At 35.1% G+C, this 24448-nt stretch overlaps 1 protein-coding gene across 1 annotated transcript in view; it reads right to left on the bottom strand.

Moving 5' to 3' along the window:
* Positions 1–24448, bottom strand: part of FAM135A (family with sequence similarity 135 member A) — a 121782-nt gene that overhangs the window by 54466 nt on the left and 42868 nt on the right. The window contains 3 exon segments of the mRNA XM_030315786.1: positions 2844–2893; positions 19745–19822; positions 23521–23674. Coding sequence (XP_030171646.1) covers positions 2844–2893; positions 19745–19822; positions 23521–23674 — 282 coding nt within the window.

Here is a 24448-nt window from a genome sequence, read left to right as displayed (position 1 = left end):
AGAACAAAAAAGAAAATTGAGTGCATGTTAGCGTGGAGTCTTCAATTTTTTTTCAGTTATATACATAGAGAAAACTCTAGAATCATATATACTATTATGCCATTTCCATTGAATAATGAGGATTTTTTTAAACGTTTATTTATTTTTGAGAGAGAGAGCATGTGAGCAGGGGAAGGGCAGAGAGAGAGGGAGACACAGAATCTCAGGTAGGCTCTAGGCACTGAGCTGTCAGCACAGAGTCCAATGACATGGGGCTCGAACTCATGGACTGTGAGATCATGACTTGAGCCTAAGTGGATGCTTAACTGACTGAACCACCAGGTGCCCTTTGAAAGCATGTTTTTCAGGTTGTATAACTTTTTTATTAAAAAAAAATTTTTTTTTTACATTGTATTTATTTTTGAGAGACACAGAGTACAAGTGGGGGAGGGGCAGAGAATGAGACACAGAATCCAAAGTAGGCTCCAGGCTCTGAACTGTCAGCACAGAGCCTGATGCAGGGCTCAAACCCGAAAACTGTGAGATCATGACCTGAGCCAAAGTTGAATGCTTAACTGACTGAGCCACCCAGGCACCCCTATATAACATTTTTTAGACTGTAAGTGTCCCATAACTTGTTTAACCATTCTCCTACCATTGGGTATTTACTTAGGTTAATATTTTTACATTATAAATTACAATGTATATGAATCTCTGATTTTTTATTTGGTACTGATTGACAAGTAATACCCTGGCTTTGAATATATACTGCCAAATTAATATCTGAAAAAGATCTCCAAGATCTATGAGAGAAATATAAGAATCTGTATCTTATCACATCTTAACAAGCATTACATTATTAGAAAATCACAGCCAACCTGATAGGTTAAAAAAGGTATAAGAATTCTTAAAATTTTGTTTATTTCATGATTGTGAGATTGAATATGTTTCAATTATTAACCTATTTTGTAAATGAGTATCCTATACTAACTTAAAAAATGGTTATAGGTTTTCTTTTATTAAAATTTTTTTTTTTTCAACGTTTATTTATTTTTGGGACAGAGAGAGACAGAGCATGAATGGGGGAGGGGCAGAGAGAGAGGGAGACACAGAATCGGAAACAGGCTCCAGGCTCTGAACCATCAGCCCAGAGCCTGACGCGGGGCTCGAACCCACACACCGCGAGATCGTGACCTGGCTGAAGTCGGACGCTTAACCGACTGCGCCACCCAGGCGCCCCAAAAATGGTTATAGGTTTTCTTATTGATTTGAAAGAGCTCTTCAAATATTATATCTTTTGTCTATTCTATTTGCTGTCAAAATTTACCATATGTTGTTGATCTTAAATTTTATCATGTCCATTTACATACTGAAATTTAAATGTGTACCTAAAAAATTATTAGTAATATATCAATACATACAGTATTTTTAAAATCTAGCACAGATGGATATAGAGCAAAGAATAAAAATTTTCCTTTACAATTCCATCCTTCATGCAACTCTTGTCTGTATTACTGTTAACAGTTTGAAATACATACATATGTGTATGTATATATATGATACAAAGTATATGTATTGTATGTATATATAAGTAGGGGAAGGGCAGACAGAGAGGGACAGAGAGAATCCCAAGCAGGGTTGGTGGTCAGTGCGGAGCCAAACGTGGGGCTCTATCTCACAAACAGTGAGATCATAACCTGAACTGAAACAGACTCAGATGCTGAACTGAGTCCCCACCAAGAAGCTGCTGTTTTTCTATTCTTTTAGAGAAGTCATTCTCTATTTCCATTAGTTTTATATACATTTTAACATACATTTGGGCAAGTCCCTCTACAAAAATGTATTTTTTAAGGTTTTTCTTAGTCATTTTTACCTTTCTCCAAGTGCTCTTTAAAGAGAGTCAAATTTTAACATTTCCAATGGTATTTTGATATGAATGTATCAATTATTAACTTAAGAAAAACTGGTATCTTTCAGTGACTGTTTCTCTTTCCATTCAAAAGTATCATGTTTACTTATTCAAATATCTCAGTGAAACACTGAAGATTTTTTCACATTAATTGTACACATCTTATTAAGATTACTTCTAAATGTTTAATGTTCTTGTGAGCAACTATTATGACAACATTGTTGATTTTTAAAGAAAATACTCTTATTTGAGCTGTGGGGAAAACCTCTAGAACAGGATACAAAATTACTTGTGTATCATGCATATGTATAATTTTACAAGGAGAAGGTAAATACCTTTTCAAAGTGGTCTAGTCCTTATTCAAATTTACATACAGAAATACATTCCAAAGCCAAATATATATTTTTGTTTATGTCTCTGATTTGTAGCTAACCAAGAGTGAAATATATAGTAATCTTAAAACAGAATACTTAAAATAGAACATTTAGTTTCACGGCCAAAAAAAAAAAAAACAAAAAAAAAAAAAGGAAAAAGAAAAATCAATTTAATTTAATTTCAAGAATAAACTACTGGGAAAATAGTCTGAGACAAACTGGTCTGCTGAAATAAATCAATTTTCATTTCTGAACTATCATTTTGTAAATATATGTAAATTTAAGGATGATTTAAAAATTTGTCCAGAAATTCTTCTGAGTAAACTAATTGAAGAAAATGCACACTTCTGACAATTAGTTGTCTTTGCTATCTCATTCATATGCAGAATAATGTATATTTTAAAAATAAGTTAACTTCATGCTGAAGCCAAATAACTTTTTATCAGCTAAGCTGTTATTCTACTATGATCAACCACTTGAGGAAGAATAAATCATTAAGTTTTCTTGGATAAAATATTTAGAATAGGAAACAGAATCCACTCAAATAACTTGATAATGTTAATTTAAAAAAATCCAAGTACCTTAACTTCTTCACATAGTTCAGTAAGTCGAGCTTCTACATCCATTTCCTCTGAAAGGAGTAAAGAGTAATTAGAGGAAATATTTCAATATTAGATCTGAATCTATTTTTAAAATTATCTAAATACAGTTGGCCCCTGAACAATACAGGGGTTAGGGGCATCAATCCCCCCGTGCAGTCTAACTTCTGACTCCCCTAAAACTTAAATACTAAATAGCCTACTGCTGACCAGGAAGACTTATAAATAACATAAACAGTTGATGAACACATATTTTGTACGTTGTATGTATTACAGACTGTATTTTTATAAAAATAAGCTAGAGAAAAAAATGTTAAGAAAATCATAAATGAAAATACATTTAGTCCTATTCTATATTGAAAAAAGATACTCGTTTAAATGGACCTGTGCAGTTCAAGTCCCAGGTTTTTGAGAGTCAAGTGTAAATTACCTTTAAAAAACCAGAAGGTTGAGAAATATCTGCACTATATTCAATGAAGTAAATTTCAATGTCATATACTGTCATAAACACATTAATCATGTAGGTAATGTTAAACCTATTAAATTCTATGTTCTTATTATTAGTGTTCCAGTTCTCATAAGAGGTTAACACTGTCAAGGAAATATTGACTGTGGACCTAAAGTAACTTGCACAACTATATCACAGAAAAGATAAAACATATAATTAGGTTTTACTGCATTGTATATGTTGCAAATTTCAAACAGTTTAACATTTGTCTTAAGTATGTACATGCCTTGTTTGTTTTTTGTTTTTTTAACAAAAGCTGTTCCTAAAAAATTCAAGTCAAATTAATCTTTAGCGCCAAAACACTTAAAACATACATGGATCAGAAGTTTATATAATGGTAATGAATGAAAAAATCTTTGAGTTTCTAATTTAGTTTAATACATGCAGATTTCTCTAAGACAGTCTAAAACTGAAGTATATTTTGTCCATACAATTGATTTACTTAATGTATGCTACAATCTTCTACAAGGAGGTGTACAGATTAACTTAAATTAAAGTAATATTTAGAAGGGAATACAGAAACTAATAGAACAGAAAGGTTGCCTGCTTTTTGCAAGGAAGAAATTTCACTAAGGCCTGAAATATGTTTAGGTACACCTAATTTTTAATCAGAAATCAAACTAAAATGAGTTCTCCTACAAGAACTATAATACAACTTTTTGTGATCACACAAAACTCCATTGTCTTGTTGCTCCACAACCTTGTTAACTGATCATTCTCACACAAACGCAAGAATACATTCTAGAACATCCCTGAATTTATTCATCAGCTCGCTATCTCATAAGGTAGATAGACTTCAATGTATACTATTTGATAAAAAGAAAAATAAACATTTAAATTTGATAAAATAAAGTTACATTTATGTGGTAAACACAATCAACCTATGATGTGAACAAATATTCCACTAATAACTAAAATCATTAGAACACATAAATATTTGAGTCACATAATATATAAATAAAATTGTATTTAGATACTGTATTAGATACTGCTCATCCATGAGAAGCAACTCCTCATCTTTTAAAGTTTTATCACAAGATTGCAGCAATTCAGGCACATCTTCAGACTCCACTTTTAATTCTAGTTCTCTTGTTAGATCCGCACTTACTTTCCACATCTACACTTACTTCCTCCACTAAAGTCTGGAACCCCTCAAAGTCATCCACAAGAGTTGGAATAAATTTTCAAACTGCTTTTAAGGTTGATTTTGACTTCTTCTCATAAATCACACATATTCTTAACGGCATCTCAGATGGTGAATCATTTCCAGAAGGTTTTCAATTTACTTTGCCCAGATTATTAGAGGACTCACCATCTATGGCAGCTACAGCCTTATGAAATGGCTTTCAAGCCTTATTATTTAAGAAATACATGAAATTAAGACTTGAAAGCCAAATGACTCCTTGATGCATGGCTGCAGAATGGATACTGTGGTAGCAGACATGAAAACAACATTAATCTCATTCTGATCTCCATCAGAGCTCTTGTGGGGTCAGGTGCATTATCAATTAACAGTCATATTTTGAAAGGAATATTTTTTCTGAGTAGTAGGTCTCAACAGCAGGCTTAAAATATTCAGTAAACTATGTTGAAAACAGACGTGATGTCATTTAGGCCTTGTTGTTCCATTCATGGGGCACAGACAGAGTAGATTTACCATAATTCTTAAATGCCCTAGAATTTATGGAATGGTATATGAACACTGGCTTCAACTTAGAGTCACCAACTATATTAGCCCCTAATAAGAGAGTCGGTCTGTCCTTTGAAACTTTGAGCAGGCACTGACTTCTCCTCCCTAGCTGTGGAAGTCCTACATGGCATCTTTTTCCAATAAAAGGTTATTTTGTCTACATTGAAAATCTATTGTTTAATGTAGCCACCTTCATTAATTATCTTAGCTAGATCTTCTGGATAACTTGCAGCAGCTTTTATATCAACAGTTTGCTGCGTCATCTTGCACTTTGTTGTTATACAGACAGCTTCTTTACCTAAGCCTCATAAACCAATCTCTGCTAGCTTCAAACTTTTCTCTGAAAGCCTCCTCATCTCTCTTGGCCTTCATAAAACTGAAGAGTTAGAGACTTGTTTGAGATTAGGCTTTGCCTGAAGGGAATGTTTGGATGGTTTGATCTTTAACTTTCTATTTAAATTCCACTTAACGTACAGAATAATAATAGTTTAAGGTATACAATTTAGTGATTCAACACTTAACATGTAACATCCAGTGCTCATCCCAACAAGTGCACTCCTTAATCTCCATCATATTTAAGCCATTCCCTGCCCCAACCAACCTCCTCTCTAATAACTATCAGTTTGTTCTCTACAGTTAAGAATCTGTTTCTTGGATCCTTTCTGTCATGCACAATGTGGGGAGGCCTCAAGCTAAGATGCTCAGGGAATCGTTTTTTAGAAGTGTTAGATCTAGGTACCGAGGCACACAGACTGGGGTACTCGCTTAATCACATCAGCAGGGCTACTCCAAGGAACAAATCAAAGCACACCTGGTGTAGGGTCCGAAATATTACTATGAGTAGGGTAATAAAATAACCAAAGTCACAACAACAGAGAGCAAATAACAAGCCCCGAAAAAAAAACACCTCCTGAAGGGCCAGGCCCTGGACAGTGTATGGCCTGCCGTTAATATAGCAGTGCTCACAGGTGCAGAGCACACAAGCTTTTAAAACGCATAAGGTAGAGAAAGCTAGCCAAAGTGACAAAACGGAGGAATTCTTCTCAAAAGAAATGCCAGGAAGTCGCGACAGCTAATGAATTGATCAAAACCAACGTAAGCAATATAAAGGAACAAGAATTTAGAATAATAGACATAAAATTAATCACTGGGCTTGAAAAAAGCAGAGGACAGCAGAGAATCTATTGCTATAGAGATCAAGGGACTAAAAATAGTCATGATGAATTAAAAATGCTATAACTGAAGTGCAAGATAAAATGGAGGCAGCCAGAGTGCACATTGAAGAGGCAGAGGAGAGAATAGGTGAATTAGAAGATAAAATTATGGAAAAAGAGGAGGCTGAGAAAAAGAGAGATAAATTCAGGAGTACTAGGGGAGATTTAGAGAACTAAGTGATGCAATCAAATGGAACAATATCCGTATCACAGGAATTCCAGAAGAAGAAGAGAGAAAGAAAGGGGCTGAAGGTGTACCTGAACAAATCATAGCTGAGAACTTCCCTGATCTGGGGAAGGAAAAAGGCATTGAAATCCAAGAGGCACAGAGAACTCCATTCATATGTAACTTGAATCGATCTCCTGCACGACATATTATAGTGAAACTGGCAAAATACAAGGATAAGGAGAGAATTCTGAAAGTAGCTAAGGATAAACGGGCCCTAACATACAAAGGGAGACACATAAGGGAAGTAGCAGACCTATCTACTGAAACTTGACAGGCCAGAAAGGAATGGCAGGAAATCTTCAATGTGATAAACAGAAAAACTATGTATCCGGGAATCCTTTATCCAGCAACCCTGTCATTTAGAATAGAAGGAAATAAGGGTCTTCCCGAACAAACAAAAACTGAAGGAATTCATCACCACTAAACCAGCCCTACAAGAGATCCTAAAGGGGATCCTGTGAGATCAAGTACCAGAGACATCACTACAAGCATGAAACCTACAGACATCACAATGACTCTAAATCCATATCTTTCTATAATAACACTGAACGTAAATGGACTAAATGCGCCAACCAAAAGACACAGGGTATCAGAATGGATAAAAAAACAAGACCCATCTATTTGCTGTCTACAAGAGACTCATTTCAGACCTGAGGACACCTTCAGATCGAAAGTGAGAGGATGGAGAACTATCTACCATGCTACTGGAGGTCAGAAGAAAGCTGGAGTAGCCATACTCATATCAGACAAACTAGACTTTAAATTAAAGGCTATAACAAGAGATGAAGAAGGGCATTATATGATAATTACAGGATCTATCCATCAGGAAGAGCTAACAATTATAAATATATATGCGCCAAATACGGGAGCCCCCAAATATATAACACAATTAATCACAAACATAAGCAACCTTATTGATAAGAATGTGGTAATTGCAGGGGACTTTAATACTCCACTTACAGCAATGGATAGAACATCTAGGCAGAGAATAAATAAGGAAACAAGGGCCCTGAATGATATATTGGATCAGATGGACTTGACAGATATATTTAGAACTCTGCATCCCAAAGCAACAGAATATACTTTCTTCTCGAGTGCACAGGAAACATTCTCCAAGACAGACCACATACTGGGTCACAAAACAGCCCTTCATAAGTATACAAGAATTGAAATCATACCATGCATACTTTCAGACCACAATGCTATGAAGCTTGAAATCAACCACAGGAAAAAGTCTGGAAAACCTCCAAAAGCATGGAGGTTAAAGGATTCCCTACTAAAGAATGAGTGGGTCAACCAGGCATTTAGAGGAGAAATTAAAAAATATATGGAAACAAATGAAAATGAAAATACAACAATCCAAACACTTTTGGATGCAGCGAAGGCAGTCCTGAGAGGAAAATACATTGCCATCCAAGCCTATCTCAAGAAACAAGAAAAATCCCAAATACAAAATCTAACAGCACACCTAAAGGAAATAGAAGCAGAACAGCAAAGACACCCTAAACCCAGCAGAAGAAGAGAAATAATAAAGATCAGAGCAGAAATAAACAATACAGAATCTAAAAAAACTGTAGAGCAGATCAATGAAACCAAGAGTTGGTTTTTTGAAAAAATAAACAAAATTGATAAACCTCTAACCAGGCTTCTCAAAAAGAAAAGGGAGATGACCCAAATAGATAAAATCATGAATGAAAATGGAATTATAACAACCAACCCCTCAGAAATACAAGCAATTATCCGGGAATACAATGAAAAATTATATGCCAACAAACTGGACCACCTGGGAGAAATGGACAAATTCCTAAGCACTCACACACTTCCAAATCTCAAACAGGAAAAAAAAGAAAATTTGAACAGACCCATAACCAGCAACGAAATTGAATCAGTTACCAAAAATCTCCCAACAAATAAGAATCCAGGACCAGATGGGTTCCCTGGAAAATTCTACCAGACATTTAAAGCAGAGAGAATACCTATCCTCCTCAAGCTCTTCCAAAAAGTAGAAAGGGAAGGAAAACTTCCAGACTCATTCTATGAAGCCAGCATTACTTTGATTCCCAAACCTGACAGAGACCCAGCAAAAAAAAGAGAACGACAGGCCAATATCCCTGATGAATATGGATGCAAAAATGCTCAATAACATACTAGCAAATCGAATTCAACAGCATATAAAAAGAATTATTCACATGATCAAGTGGGATTCATTCCTGGGCTGCAGGGCTGGTTCAACATTTGCAAATAAATCAATGTGATACATTACATTAATAAAAGAAAAGATGAGAACCATATGATCCTGTCAATCGATGCAGAAAAAGCATTTGACAAAACTCAGCATCCTTTCTTAATAAAAACCCTCGAGAAAGTCGGGATAGAAGGAACATACTTAAACATCATAAAAGCCATTTATGAAAAGTCCACAGCTAATATCATCCTCAATGGGGAAAAACTGAGGGCTTTCCCCCTGAGATCAGGAACACGACAGGGATGTCCACTCTCACAGTTGTTGTTTAACACAGTGTTGGAATTTCTAGCATCACCAATCAGACAACAAAAGGAAATCAAAGGCATCAAAATTGGCACAGATGAAGTCAAGCTTTCACTTTTTGCAGATGACATGATATTATACATGGAAAACCCGACAGACTCCACCAAATATCTGCTAGAACTGATACATGAATTTAGCAAAGTCGAACAGAAAATTAATGTACAGAAATCAGTTGCATTCTTATCCACTAATAATGAAGCAACAGAAAGACAAATAAAGAAACTGATCCCATTCACAAATGCACCAAGAATCATAAAATACCTAGGAATAAACCTAACCAAAGATGTAAAAGATCTCTATGCTGAAAACTGTAGAAAGCTTATGAAGGAAATTGAAGAAGATATAAAGAAATGGAAAAACATTCCATGCTCATGGACTGAAATAAATACTGTTAAAATGTGTCAATACTACCCAAAGCAATCTACACATTCAAGGCAATCCCAATCAAAATTGCACCAGCATTCTTCTCGAAGCTAGAACAAGCAATCCTAAAATTTGTATGGAACCACAAAAGACCCTGAATACCCAAAGCAGTATTGAACAAGAAAACCAAAGCAGAAGGCATCACAATCCCAGACTTTAGCCTCTACTACAAAGCTCTAATCATCAAGACAGCATTGTATTGGCATAAAAACAGACACACAGACCAAAGGAATAGAGACCCTAGAATTGGACCCCCAAAAGTATGACCAACTTTGACAAAGCAGGAAAGAATATCCAATGGAAAAAAGACAGTCTCTTTAACAAATGGTGCTGGGAGAACTGGACAGCAACGTGCAGAAGGATGAAACTAGACCACTTTCTTACACCATTCACAAAAATTAACTCTAAATGGATAAAGGACCTGAAAGTGAGACAGGAAATCATCAAAACCCTAGAGGAGAAAGCAGGAAAAAACTTCTCTGACCTCAGCCGCAGCAATTTCTTACCTGACATATCCCCAAAGGCGAGGGAATTAAAAGCAAACATGAACTATTGGGACCTCATGAAGATAAAAAGGTCAGCACTGCAAAGGAAACAATCAACAAAACTAAAATGCAACCAACGGAATGGGAAAAAGTATTTGCAAATGACATATCGGACAAAGGGCTAGTATCCAAAATCTATAAAGAACTCACCAAACTCCACACCCAAAAAACAAATAATCCAGTGAAGAAATAGGCAGAAAACATGAATAGACACTTCTCTAAAGAAGACATCCGGATGGCCAACAGGCACATGAAAAGATGCTCAACGTCGCTCCTCATCAGGGAAATACAAATCAAAACCACACTCAGATATCACCTCATGCCAGTCAGAGTGGCTAAAATTAACAAATCAGGAGACTATAGATGCTGGAGAGGATGTGGAGAAACGGGAACCCTCTTGCACTGTTGGTGGGAATGCAAACAGTGCAGCCACTCTGGAAAACAGTGTGGAGGTTCCTCAAAAAATTAAAAATAGATCTACCCTATGACCCAGCAATAGCACTGCTAGGAATTTACCCAAGCGATACAGGAATGCTGATGCATAGGAGCACTTGTACCCCAATGTTTATAGCCGTACTTTCAACAATAGCCAAATTATGGAAAGAGCCTAACTGTCCATCAGTTGACAAATGGATAAAGATGTGGTTTATATATATAATGGAATACTACTTGGCAATGAGAAAGAATGAAATCTGGCCATTTGTAGCACTGTGGGTGGAACTGGAGAGTGTCATGCTAAGTGAAATAAGTCAGGCAGAGAAAGGCAGATACCCTATGTTTTCACTCTCATGTGGATCCTGAGAAACTTAACAAAAGTCCATGGGGAAGGGGAAGGGGAGAAAAAAAGAAAAAGCTACACAGAGGGAAGGAGGCAAACCATAAGAGACTCTTAAATACTGAGAACAAACAGGATTGATGGGGTAGGGGGGGAGGGAAAAGCGGATGATGGGCACTGAGGAGGGCACCTGTTGGGATGAGCACTGGATATTGTATGCAAACCAATTTGACAATAAATTACATATTAAAAGAAAAAAAAAGAATCTGTTTCTTGGTTTGCCTCTCTTTTTTTGTCCCCTATGCTTCTTTGTTTTGTTTCTTGAATACCACATATGAGTGAAATTGCTACTAAAGCTTTCTCCATAATAGCAATAAGGCTGTTTTGTTTTGTCATCATCATGTGTTCAATGGAGTAGCACTTTTAATTTTCTTCAAGAACTTCTCCTTTGCATTCACAATTCAGTTAATTGGTTGGAGAAAGAGGTTCAGCCTTTGGCCTGTTGTGGCCTTCAAAGTATCTTCCTCACTAAGCTTAATCATCTGTAGCTTTTGACTTAAAATGAGAGATGTATAACACTTCTTTTCACATAAACACTTAAAGGCCATTGTAGGGTTATTATTAATTGGCCTAATTTCAATATTGTTGTGTCTCAGGGAATAGAGAGGCTCAAGGAAACGGAGAGAGATGAGGGAAAAGCTGGTCAGTGGAGCAGTCAGAACACTTATTTATTAATAAATTCACCATCTTACATGGGGGTGGTTCATGGTGCCCCAGACAATTACAATAGTAACATCAAAGATTGCTGAGTACAGATCACTGTAACAAATATTAAAATAATGTAAAAATTTTAAAGACTGTGAGAATTACCAAAATGTGACAGACATATGGAGTGAGCAAATGCTGTTGGAAAAGTGGTGCCAACAAACCCGTTCAGTGCAGGGTTGCCTCAAATTTTCAATTTGTAAGAAATGCAATATCTGTAAAGTACAATAAAACGAGGTATGCCTTTATATGGGTTTTGGAGTCACTTTTTTTTTTTTTAAATAAAAACATGATTGTGTTTTACACACTTTTCTACACTTTGCTTTTTTCTCTCAGCAATACTCCATGGAAATCTGGTATGTAGCCCTAATTTTTTTTTTAAATGGCTGCACAATATTCCTTGGTGTGCATGCCTTATAATTTCCTTGATTGATGGTCAGTAGAAAATGACAGAAATATGGGGACCCTGGTTTTTCTCCTCCCTCAAACACAGCTGTACTGAACTGAAGTCAGATCACTCAGGATACCCAGGAAATCGATATGAGGACTGGCAGAAGGATCTCCACAGTTGGAAGGAGACAGTGTGCAGGTGTGAGGTGTGTGGAAGAGAATTGGGGGAGAGAAAAACAGTGGTGCCACGGTGGGGAGTGAACCCTTTCTGTGCAGAGACAAAAGGGAGAGAAAAAGAAAGGGTTGGATTCGTACAAGAAGAAAACCTCTCTGGACCATAGACTGGGGAGTGAGAGGTACTCAGTGTCCCAGGTTTTTTGCAAATAGTCTGTGGAGCTCAAACTCTGAGGTTTTGGGAGTGTATGACTTTCTCCAGAGTGGAGCTGTGGTGTTTGCCCCTGGGGAGGAGGGCGCTGGCCCTGGAGTGGATAGGATAGTGTGGTATAGGGATCTCCTGGGTCGCACTGGAAGAGAACATTCCACTTCTTGAAGTACTTTTGGAAGAAGTATATTGCCTCTCCAAGGACAAAAGACCCTGTAGGTGCCCGTGAAAGGCAGACAGAAGCACGCACACACACAGAGGCAGATAACCAAGATTCTGCACAGGTAAGGGATTGTTTTTCTGACACAAAGGACATCAGACATAGCACAAAGAAGCTCTACTCCAGAAGAGGAGAGTGGGTCCATGTGGTACCTGGTCCTTTAAGATTTTGAGTTCTGAATCCTAGCCACACACCAGAGCTGTGGCGTAGGGCGTGCTGACTGCCCTCACTATTCTTTGAGGGCTTCCTGAACAAATTGGGGTGTGAGATCCCCTGTCCAAGGATAAGAGAGTGGGGTGGCACCATTTTCCCTCTTACCACTGACATGGTGGGACTTCAGAGAGCAACACAACTGACCCCAGTGGAGGTGGGACCTGCTCACACCAAGCCCCGTCCCTCTGTGCCTGGTAATTGCATATTTACTGGGGCAGGTCTGACCCTGAGTGAGTCCAGCAGTCCTCTCCTCCAGAAGACCAGCACAGGCAGCACCCTGCATGTACCAAGGTTAATGTCATAGAGTACTTCAAAGCGTCACCTGCAGTTCTGGTGGAAACTGGATCAGGCTTACTTTATTTCTTCTTCTTTTTATTCCCTTTGGAATCAGCCTTATGGCTTTTTTTCTTTGTTTTTTCATTTCCTTTTCTCATTTTCTTTCTCTTTTTTTCTTTTCTTTTTCTTTGGAATAAGGCTTATATATTTTGATTGTTTGGGTTTTTTTCATTCCTTTTCCTTTTCTTTTGGCTCAGGTTTCTTTCCCCCCCCCCACTCTTCTTTATTCTTTTGTTCTTTTCTTTCCAGGCTTATTTTAACAAACAAATCAGAGCACACCTGGTTAAAGGTCCAAACACTCCCCACTGCAAGCAAGGAACTCTGCAGAGGGCTGACCAGTCTTAAAGAGCAGCCAAAACCCAATAGCAGAGTGCACACAGCATACACTAGAAACACTTCCTTAAGCGCCAGGCTCTGATCAGTGTATGACCCCTTTTTCTAATTTTTTTTTTTTTTCAACGTTTTTATTTATTTTTGGGACAGAGAGAGACAGAGCATGAACGGGGGAGGGGCAGAGAGAGAGGGAGACACAGAATCGGAAACAGGCTCCAGGCTCCGAGCCATCAGCCCAGAGCCTGACGCGGGGCTCGAACTCACAGACCGTGAGATCGTGACCTGGCTGAAGTCGGACGCTCAACCGACTGCGCCACCCAGGCGCCCCTGTATGACCCCTTTTTAATACAGCATTACTCTCAGGCTCAGGAAACATAACAAACTTTCAAAACATGCAAAAGACAGAAACTTAGCTAATGACAAGATACAGGAATTCACCCCAAAAGAAAGGTCAAGAAGAAATCACAGTCAGGAACTTGCTAAAAACAGATATAAGCAATATCTTATAATGGAATATAAGCAATATCTAAATAGGAATTTAGAACAACAGTCATAAGACTACTAGCTTGGCTTGAAAGAAAAGCACTGAACACACCAGAGAAACTCTTGCTGCAGAGATAAAAGACCTAAAAACAGATCAGGCTGAAATAAAAAATGGTGTAACTGAGAGGCAAAACTGATGGTAAATAGTCACAACAAGGAATGAAGAAGAAGAGGAAAGAAAAGGTGATACAGAAGATAAAATTATGGAAAATAACAATGCTGAAAAGAAGAGGGAAAGAAAACTATTAGATCATGAAGGTAGACTTAGGGAACTCAGTGATTCCATTAAGTGAAATAATATCTGTATCATAGGAGTCCCAGAAGAAAACAGGTAAAAGGGGCAGAAGGTTTATTTGAACAAATTATAGCTGAGAACTTACTTAATCTAGCAAAAAACAAACAAACAAAACAAAAACAAAACAAAACAAAAAAACCCAAAAAAACACACCAGGCATTCAAGTCCAAGAGGCACAGAGAACTCCTGTCAAAATCAACAAAACAGGTCAATGCCACTACATATCATAGTGAAACTTACAAAATACAAAGATAAAGAGAAAATTCTGAGAGTAGTTAGGGACAATAGGACCTTAACCTACAAGGTTCGACAAGTAGGATTAGCAGCAGACCGGTCCACTGAAACTTGGCAGGTCAGAAGGGAGTGACAGAAAATATTCAACGTGCTGAAAGGGAAAAATATGTAGCCAAGAATTCTTTATCCAGCAAGGCTGTCATTCAGAATAGAAGGAGAGATGTAGAATTTCCCAAACAAAAACAAAAGGAGTTCATGACCACTAAACCAGCCCTGCAAGAAATTTTAAGGGGGACTCTCTGAGTGGAGAAAAAAAAAAAAAAAAAAAAATTAAAAAAACCCCAAAGCAACAAAGACTAGAAAGGACCAGAGAACATCACCAGAAACACCAATTCTACAGGTGACATAGCAGCTAACATCTATTACACTAATGGATGTCAAAAGAAAGCCACAGTAGCCATACTTATATCAGACAAACTAGATTTTAAAACAAAGACTGTAATAAGAAATCAAGAAGGGCATAACATCACAATTAAGGATGTATCCACCAATAAGATCTAACAACTGTAAATATTATGCCCCCAACTTGGAAGAATCCAAATACATAAATCAATTAATAACAAATACAAAGAAACCCATTGTTAAAAATACAATAATAGTAGAGGATTTTAACATCCTACATACAGCAATGGAAAGATCATGTAAGCAGAAAATCAACAATGAAACACCAGCTTTGAATTTTACAACGAACCAGATGGACTTAACAGATATATTCAGAACATTTCATCGTTAAGTAGCAGAATACACATTCTTCTTGAGTGCACATGGAACATTCTCCAGAATAGATCACATACTGGGTCACAAAACAGCCCTTAACAAGTACAAAAAGATCAAAATCATACCATACATATTTTCAGATCACAACTCTGTGACACTTCTAGTTAACCACAAGAAAAAATTTTGCAAAGCCCTCAAATACAAGGAGATTTAAAGAATAACCTACTAAGGAAATGAATGGTTTAATCTGAAAATTAAAGAAAAAATTTAAAAAATACATGGAAACAAATGAAAATGAAAACACAACAGTCCAAAACCTTTGGAATGTAACAAAGGCAGTCCTAAGAGGGAAGTATATTGCAATTCAGGCCTACCTCAAGAAGCAAGAAAGGTCCCAAATATACAACCTAACCTTACAGCTAAAGGAGCTATAAAAGGAACAGCAAATAAAGCCTCATGCCAGAAGAAGGGAAATAATAAAGATTAGATCAGAAATAAATGATATAGAAATTAAAAAAAAAAAAAACAGAACAGATTGACAAAACTAACAGCTGTTTCTTTGAAAGAATAAACACAATTGATAAACCCTTAGCCAGACCTACCAAAAACAAAAGAGAAGGTCCCCAAATAGATAAAATCACAAATGGAAGAGAAGAGATCACAACCAACATGATAGAAATACAAACAAGTATAATACTATGGAAAATTATATGCCAACAAACTGGGCAATCTGGAAGAAATGGACAAATTCCTAGAAATTCACAAACTACCACAACTTTAATAGGAAGAAATGGAAAATTTGAATGAACCCATAACCATTAAGGAATTGAATCAGTAATCAAAAATCTCCCAACAAACAAGAGTCAGCGCCAGATGGCATCCTAGGGGAATTCTACCAGATATTTAAAAAAAGACTTAATACCTATTCTTCTCAAACTTTTCCAAAAATACAAATGGAAGGAAAACTTTCAAACTCATTCTATGAAGCCAGCATTACTTTGTTTCCAAAACCAAAGAACCCATCAAAAAGGAGAATTATAGGCCAATATCCCTTATGAACATGGACGCAAAAATTCACAACAGGATACTAGCAAATTGAATTCAACAGTACATTAAACGAATTATTCACCATGATCAAGTGGGATTTATTCCTGGGCTGCACAGCTAGCTCAATATTCGCAAATCCATCAATGTGATACATCACAATAAAAAAAAGGATAAGATCCACATGATCCCCTCAATAGAGGCAGAAAAAGCATTTGATGAAATACAGCACCCAATCTTGATAAAAACCCTCAAGAGAGTAGGGTTAGATGAACATACTACAACATGATAAAGGGCATGTATGAAAGACCCACAGCAAATCTCATCCTCAATGGGGAAAAACTGAGTCTTTCTCCTACGGTCAGGAAGAAGACATGAATGTCAACTCTCACCATTAGTATTTAACATAGTACTGGAAGTCTTAGCCTCAGCAATCACACAACAAAAACAAATAAAGGACATACAAATTGGCGAGGAGGAAATCAAACTTTCACCATTTGCTGATAACATGATATTCTATGTAGGAAACCCGAAACATATAAAACACCCGAAAGACTCCACCAAAAATCTACCAGAATATATGAATTCAGCAAAGTGGCAGGACATAAAATAAATGTGTAGAAATCTGTTGCATTTCTATACACTAATAATGAAACAGCAGAAAATGAAAGCAAGGAATCGATCTCATTTACAATGGCACCAAAACCAATAAGATACTTAGGAATAAACCCAACTAAAGAGGTTAAAGATCTCTGAAAACTATAGAACACTCATGAAAGAAACTGAAGAAAACACAAAGAAATGGAAAAGCATTCCATGCCCATTGCCTAGAAGAACAAACATTGTTAAAATGCCTTCAACAAAGCAAGAAAGAATATCCAATGGAAAAAAGACAGTCTCTTCAGCAAATGGTGCTGGGAAAACTGGATGGTGACATGGTGGAAAACTGCCATTCCATAGGCAGAAGATATCTGCAAATGACATATCCAATAAAGGCTTAGTATCCAATCTCTATGAAGAACTTACCAAACTCGGCACCCAAAAAACAAACAACCCAGTTAAGAAACAGGCAGAAGACATGAATAGACATTTTTTTCCAAAGACATCCAGATGGCTGATAGACAAATGAAAAGATGCTCAATATCACCCATCATCAGGGAAATACAAATCAAAACCACAATGGGATACACCTCACACCTGCAGAATGGTTAAAATTAACAACACAAGAAACAATAGGTATTGGCGAAGATGTGGAGAAAGGTGAACCCTCTTGCACTGTTGGGGGGGAATGCAAACTGCTGCAGCCTCTCTGGAGAACAGTATGGAGGTTCCTCAAAAAATTAAACCAGCAATTACATTTCAAGTATTTACCTAAAGGGTACAAAGATACAGATTCAAAGGGGTACATGTACCCCAATGTTTATAGCAGCATTATTAACAATAGCCAAACTAAGAAGAGAGCCCAAATGTCTATCAACTGATGAATGAATAAAGACGGTGTGGTATACACACACAGGAATATTAGCCATAAAAAAAAATGATATCTTGCCATTTGTAAGGATGTGGATGGAGCTAGAATGTATTATGCTAAGCAAAATAAGTCAAAGACAAATACCATATGATTTCACTCATATGTGGAATTAAAGAAACAAAACAGATGAACACAGGAGAAGGAAAGGGAAAAAAAGAGAGGGAAACAAACCACATGAGACTCTTAATAATAGAGAACAAACTGAGGGTTGATGGAGGGAGGTTGGTGAGAGATGGGCTAGATGGGTGATGGGTATTAAGGGAGGGCACTTGTGACAACACTGAGTGTTGTATGTAAGTGATGAATCACTGAATTCTACTCCTAAAGCCAATATTGTCCTGTGTTAACTAACTAAAATTAAAAAAGAAAATTTCCTTCATATTCTACTCTTTTTCACTTGAAAAATGGGCATTTATCTTTATTTTCAGAGTTTTATCATAAAGATAAATACTATAATAAACATGTTTATACATATATCTTTACATACTAGTACTCATATTTTTATGATAAAGGTTAACCAAAGTGGGGATGCTAGGTCAAAGGGTAAATATATCTTACATTTATTTTCTAAATCCACCCATCCATTCATCTATTCATTCATTCAACTGATATCTGTAATAACATAGCTCAGAAAATGCCAATATAATACCAGGTTTTAAGGATAAAAAATACCTCAATAAAAGTATCCCTTAACTTCATTATGGTTTGAATCAGGTCTTTTCCCATCTAACCAAAAACTGGGCCCTTCTTTATATAGAACTTAATATACGCAGCATTTTGTACAGTTATTTAGAATTTAGCATGCTCAAACGTAAGCTGATAGGCTGGCAATATAACAGTTTAAACAAGAAATATATTTTCATCCACTAAAGTATGTCAGAAATTATCACAATTTAATATTATGAATTCTTTAATTTTATACTTTATATGAGAATATAAAATTATATTCTAAAATAATAACCACAAATAAATCTTTAACCTTTCTTTTTTCTTTTCTGACAATAAGATCAGTTTCTCCATTAACAGTTTTAGTGAAAATTGACCTTTTTCTGAGCTATTTTCATCTGAGAAATAGTGAGAAAGGTTTTGGCTCCTTAATTTCATTTTGTTCATATTTCTGAAAACTAAGAAATAAACACTATGATTTTATTTTTTATTTCTATAGTTTTTCATAACTTTTAAAAAATGTAATTGTAATGGGTCTATTCAACACCAAGTAAAAACCTTCAATATACTTATGAAAGTACAGTAAGTTAAGTACTATTGCTATTCAAGAACAAAAGTCTAAAATATGCAGGGAAACATATAAATAAAATAATGAAATCAGATTATTTCCGTTAAAATATGTAATATCTGGATAGTAATGTTTTGATACTATTTTGCTTTTGAAGCTAAGAACAGTAAAAAATAAATCTAAATTGACTTAGAAAGCAAAACCAGATACTGAAGATATTTCTCTTCTTTATTTCTAATAGTGCATGAAATTAATTAGCTTCAGTTTTTAAGACACATTTTATTATAATTGGGCCTACCCAAAGATAAGCTGACTTTGGACAAATTTAAGGTAATTATCAGTAAACACAAATTCTGGCAATAAACATGGTTTCCAAAAAGTGCTCTTTGTAGGAACTGTAAAAAGAATATGGAAAATAGCCAAAGAAATATTTGTATTTACCTTTTCAAGTTTTAATTAAAAACGTCAATATTATAAATTAAGAAATTAACTGAAGCTTATTTACAAACAAAACTGATTCTAGAATTTCTAAAATAATAGTGGTAGGAACATACTATATTAATAAATACGTATTTATGAAATTTGACACTAATTTAAAGCAAAATTTCATACTAATAGAAAAGGATTATTTACTTAACCTATTTGTAAACATACCTAGACAGGTGTCTTTCTGGGTTCGTGGCTGTTTTCTTCTGAGAAGGCGCTCATAAAGGACCTGCATGTTGGCCTTGGCTAGTTACAAGGATTGCACACAGCACTAGTTACTAATACTCCTTTTACAATAAAGTTTACTAGAATTTTCCAACCTGATAATAGACTTAGTATTGATCTGACAGTGCAGTTAGATTAGAATACCACAGCAGAGTCTTTCAGTTAGTTAATTAGCTTATTAGAATTGCAAATGATGTACATTTAAGTTTATATTACTTTGTTCTTTTTTCTATTTAAATGTATGAACTACTCAACATTTCATAATCCAATGTTATTTTTATGTTTTAATTTCTTAGACTAAGAATTTTAGAGGTGGCAGGGATCCGAGAAATGAGCTAGATCAACCCCTGCTTTTACAAGTGTAGATACCAGGGCCCAGAAAGTTTACATCATTTGCCAAAGCCTAGATTCCTGAACTTGTGACTCCCATTTCCAGTAAGAGCTCCTTGCACCAAACGCATATTTAACTACACATTATTTAAAAAAAAAAAAAAAAATGTACATCATTCAACTAGTAGAAAAGAAAATGGCAAAAGCAGAAAGGAATTCAAGGTATTATTTTAAAAGAGGGAATAGGGTTTAGAGCTATTTTTCAAAGCATGGTAGAGTTTAAGACTTTTATATATACTTATTTGAAAACTCAAGAAAAATATCAAATAGTAGAAGGAAACACAATAAACACCCTTTAATTAAGAACTACTTTATATCCACCTATTAAAACTGGTGAATATAATGATAGTCAACAGTGCTTTATGGAAGTACTCGCTAGTGCTTGTAATATAATTTTGCTAGGATAAAAATAAATAATGTTAATAATTGAGAATATGTAATTATTTTTTTAAATAGTTAATAGTATTTTTTAGATATTTAGAAGATGCATTGAAGAATAAATTAAAATTCACAATAAATAGAAAATATAAAGATGAAAAGTTTAAGAATAACAAATGCTACCAATAAATATTTATTGAAGATGAGTCTTGATTTTAAAGATCCCTAGTAAACTATGGTAAGTTATGTGTTGTTGCCTATATACTTTATAAGTAACAACAAAAACTATATTGTGCCATTTCATTCATTCATTCATATATATTATTCAACAAATATATTTTGAGTAGGTAGTATGTGTAAGGTACTAATAATTTTATTCTATCACTATTTAAGACTAAAGTCTAGGTTTGCCTTAGAAGTTGGTTTGTGATAAAATATTTTAAGCAAATAATTTGGAATAAAGTTTGTATTCATTTAGTACCTAACTTCTGATATTAAATATAAGGGCTCTTTTAATTATGATTTTTCTATATTACATGTATAAGGCCAAAGTAATATATATAACATAAAAGCCACCCTTACCCATAAGATAATTTATAACCTGATAAATAAATGAATTATCATGCTGAATTATATTAATAAATTAGTAATAAAGTGCTAATACTGTGTAAGATATTTGAAATAAATCTTGGCTTTGAAGAGGTGCTTGTTTTAATCATTATGTATTTACCAATAAATATTACTTCCTTTTAGAAATATTTTTATCTAACTTAAAATGTGACTCGTGCTTTTTCGTTCTCAAGTATTACATGTTAAATCTATTTGAAAATTATATGCAGATAGATGTCTTCCTTATACAGACATTTATATGCCCATCTCAGGTACAACTCTCTACATTAAAGCCCCAAGAAGTCCTGTCTTGCTGGGTGAGTCCCTCCTGCCTATCGCAATGTTGAACTGATCACTTATTAAAAGAAGAGAAGTCAAGGTTCTTTAAAGAGAGACCCTATTCTTTCCTCAGTAATTAGCTTAATACCTGACACAGTAGGTGCCCATAAAAGCCCAAGGAAACTACACCATTAAGAAGTCTTACTCCTAGAGCTCCTTTACACCCTCTGCCTTTTGGATGTCCTCGTTTTTCCTTCCTACTTATGCACATCTGGTTCCCTTCAATCACTCTTTCAAATGAAAACCACTTTGTGTATACAGTCCCAAAGCTAGTAAGGGACAGAAATGGCTCCAAACATGCACTCTTAAGCACTACAAGATAATGCCTCTATGAGTTCTACTACACCATTCAACATCCAAACTACTAACATATTTTTCTTGTAGAAATACCATTATTCATGGCTTCTAAGTTTCACACTGCTTCTTTTTAGAATTCTATTTTTTCAGGCACTTGGTATTGTCCTTCATCAATGTTGTAATTTAATAATTTTGTACTTTGGTCATTAACCAAAATTTATAATATGATTCTAAGAAAATGTGCTGGAGTTCCAAAAAAATCAAATTAAAAAATATATGAGCATCATTGTTCCATGAATTGAGGATAGTGATAGTCTAGATTAGTTCTATTCTAAAAACATTTCTTACATGTTCAAAAGAGAACATTTAAAAAAGTTGACTTTTGAGGCAGTGGTTTCCTACAAGATTTTCCTAAGACAAACAGAAGGATTCTAAATACACAAAATAGCAAGGAAAAAGAGTATTTCAGAGAGAGTAATCAAAATGTTTCTACCATTTTTGTCTTGGGAAAGAATACATGAACAAAAAAGAATAAATTTTCCTATTGTTTGTACATCTGTATATACATTGGGATCCTTGAATTAAGTATTCTAAGTAGTCAACTGAGTGATATCTGTTAATCAAATCCACTGGAGTAATTGCTGATAGGCAGTGGCACAATATCAGCATTTTCTCACAGCTGAATTTAAGTGACATACAAATCATTACATGTTCTTACAATTCTTTTATATCCCCAAATAGGCAATTATAATAATAGGCTAACTAGTCTCAAACCCAAGAATTATTTTCAATAACAGTGACTATTTTTAAGAGTGCCTCAATACTGTTAAAAGACTGAGATCCTTGAGAAACAAATAAACAAAGAAAACTGATTAAGTAAAATTTAAAAGTAATTCTTGATTTATTCAAGTATATAATGATAAAATTAATTTATTCTGAGAATTTTAAAATGTGCTTATTATGATGAACTATTAGCTGATGTTTGAAAAGAAAAGCTTATTAAGCTAACATAAAAGGTCTGAATAAAAACCTATTTTTGCTAATCTCCAAAATTTATCTTCTGTGAAATATGTGCAAAAGCATTCTGTATACCATTCTACAAATGGTATGCAAAATCAAGACAAGATCATTTTTTATTGTGTACTGTAACATATATGCAGATATTACTGCTGGACTAAAACCAAGATTGATTATTTTAATGATTTAAATAAATTTCAGAATGTTAAAACTGAGTAACATTATTATTCTCTGAATTAAAAGAAATAAGACCTGAGATCACTTAGAACCAAATGTATATAAAAATGATCCAAGCACCTACAATCTGCTTAGACTTAAATATTTGGAAGTACAGATTTAGCTCATCTCCCCATGATTTTGTAGAGAATTATAACATTTGCTATCTAGTATGTTTTCTGGTTATATTTTAATAGGAATGGTATATTGACATATATTTTTTAAAAATCTATCAAAAGACTCATTTCAAACTTAGAACCAAGAAGTTATTTCTCAATAGCATAAAAAGAATTTTTAAATTGCAGAAAGTAATATCAAGGGTCAAAAAAGATGGAATTGAGAAAGAAGTAGAAGTGAAGCATATAAACACTGTAGTTTTAGTAAAGAAAAGCTACGGCAAAGCTGATAACTAGCAAAATGAGAATGAAGAGAAGACTTGAACTATAGATTAGGTCTGGCTACTTTTAACATACCCAGTTCTAGTTTCTGACAAGAGGGAATCTCTTCTGTTACCGTAATGAAGTAGCTGTGCAATCCTTTGAAGGCTAGCAGCAAAGTGGCACAAAGTGTATAATGGAAATGATACGCATGATGTAGGAAGGAGTCTGCAATGATGAAGCTGCAACCCTAAACAAAGAATAGATTTGGGATATACAGTATTAGTAACCAAAAAATACTACACTTAAAACTTCGAATAATAAAGGAAAAATTCTAAACATTTACTAACTATTCTAAACCATAAAAATTCAGTAATATTTTAGAGAATTGCTTCTGTTCATACAAGTAATTGAAACATATAAAATGTGACTCTAGTAATTTCAGTTACAGTGGGCTTTTAAAACAAACAGATTAAATTATGGTTTTTGAAAATTGGAGATTCAAATTACATTTGCACTGCAGGACAGATACTCTGCTTCTATAGTATAAGTCCCTTTCCTTTTAAGGAAATATTGGTTGTACTTATACTATTGCAAGCTGAGTCTCAACTCTGGCAACTGTTCTTTACAAGCTCCTTTGGAATGATTCTACCAGTTCTGTTAAGGGAGCAAGAGGTGATAGTAACAAGTTAAAAAAGGCATTGTCAAAGATCTTTATCCATTAAATCTGGTTAATCGCTAAGTATCAGGTTAGTTTTCACAATAAACAACTGGAACCAACCAATTTGTTAAGATCATATTCAACTAGATCTGTAAATTACTGAATTCAAATAATTAATAACATAAACATTACATTCACAGATACAACAGTTAAAAAACACTTCATTTAAAATAAGAGGAGGGGCGCCTGGGTGGCGCAGTCGGTTAAGCGTCCGACTTCAGCCAGGTCACGATCTCGCGGTCCGTGAGTTCGAGCCCCGCATCAGGCTCTGGGCTGATGGCTCAGAGCCTGGAGCCTGTTTCT

Source organism: Lynx canadensis, chromosome B2, assembly GCF_007474595.2.
Source record: "Lynx canadensis isolate LIC74 chromosome B2, mLynCan4.pri.v2, whole genome shotgun sequence".
Classification (NCBI taxonomy): Eukaryota; Metazoa; Chordata; class Mammalia; order Carnivora; family Felidae; genus Lynx; species Lynx canadensis.
Note: the sequence above shows the minus strand (reverse complement) of the source record. Positions and strands in the feature narration are given on the sequence as shown.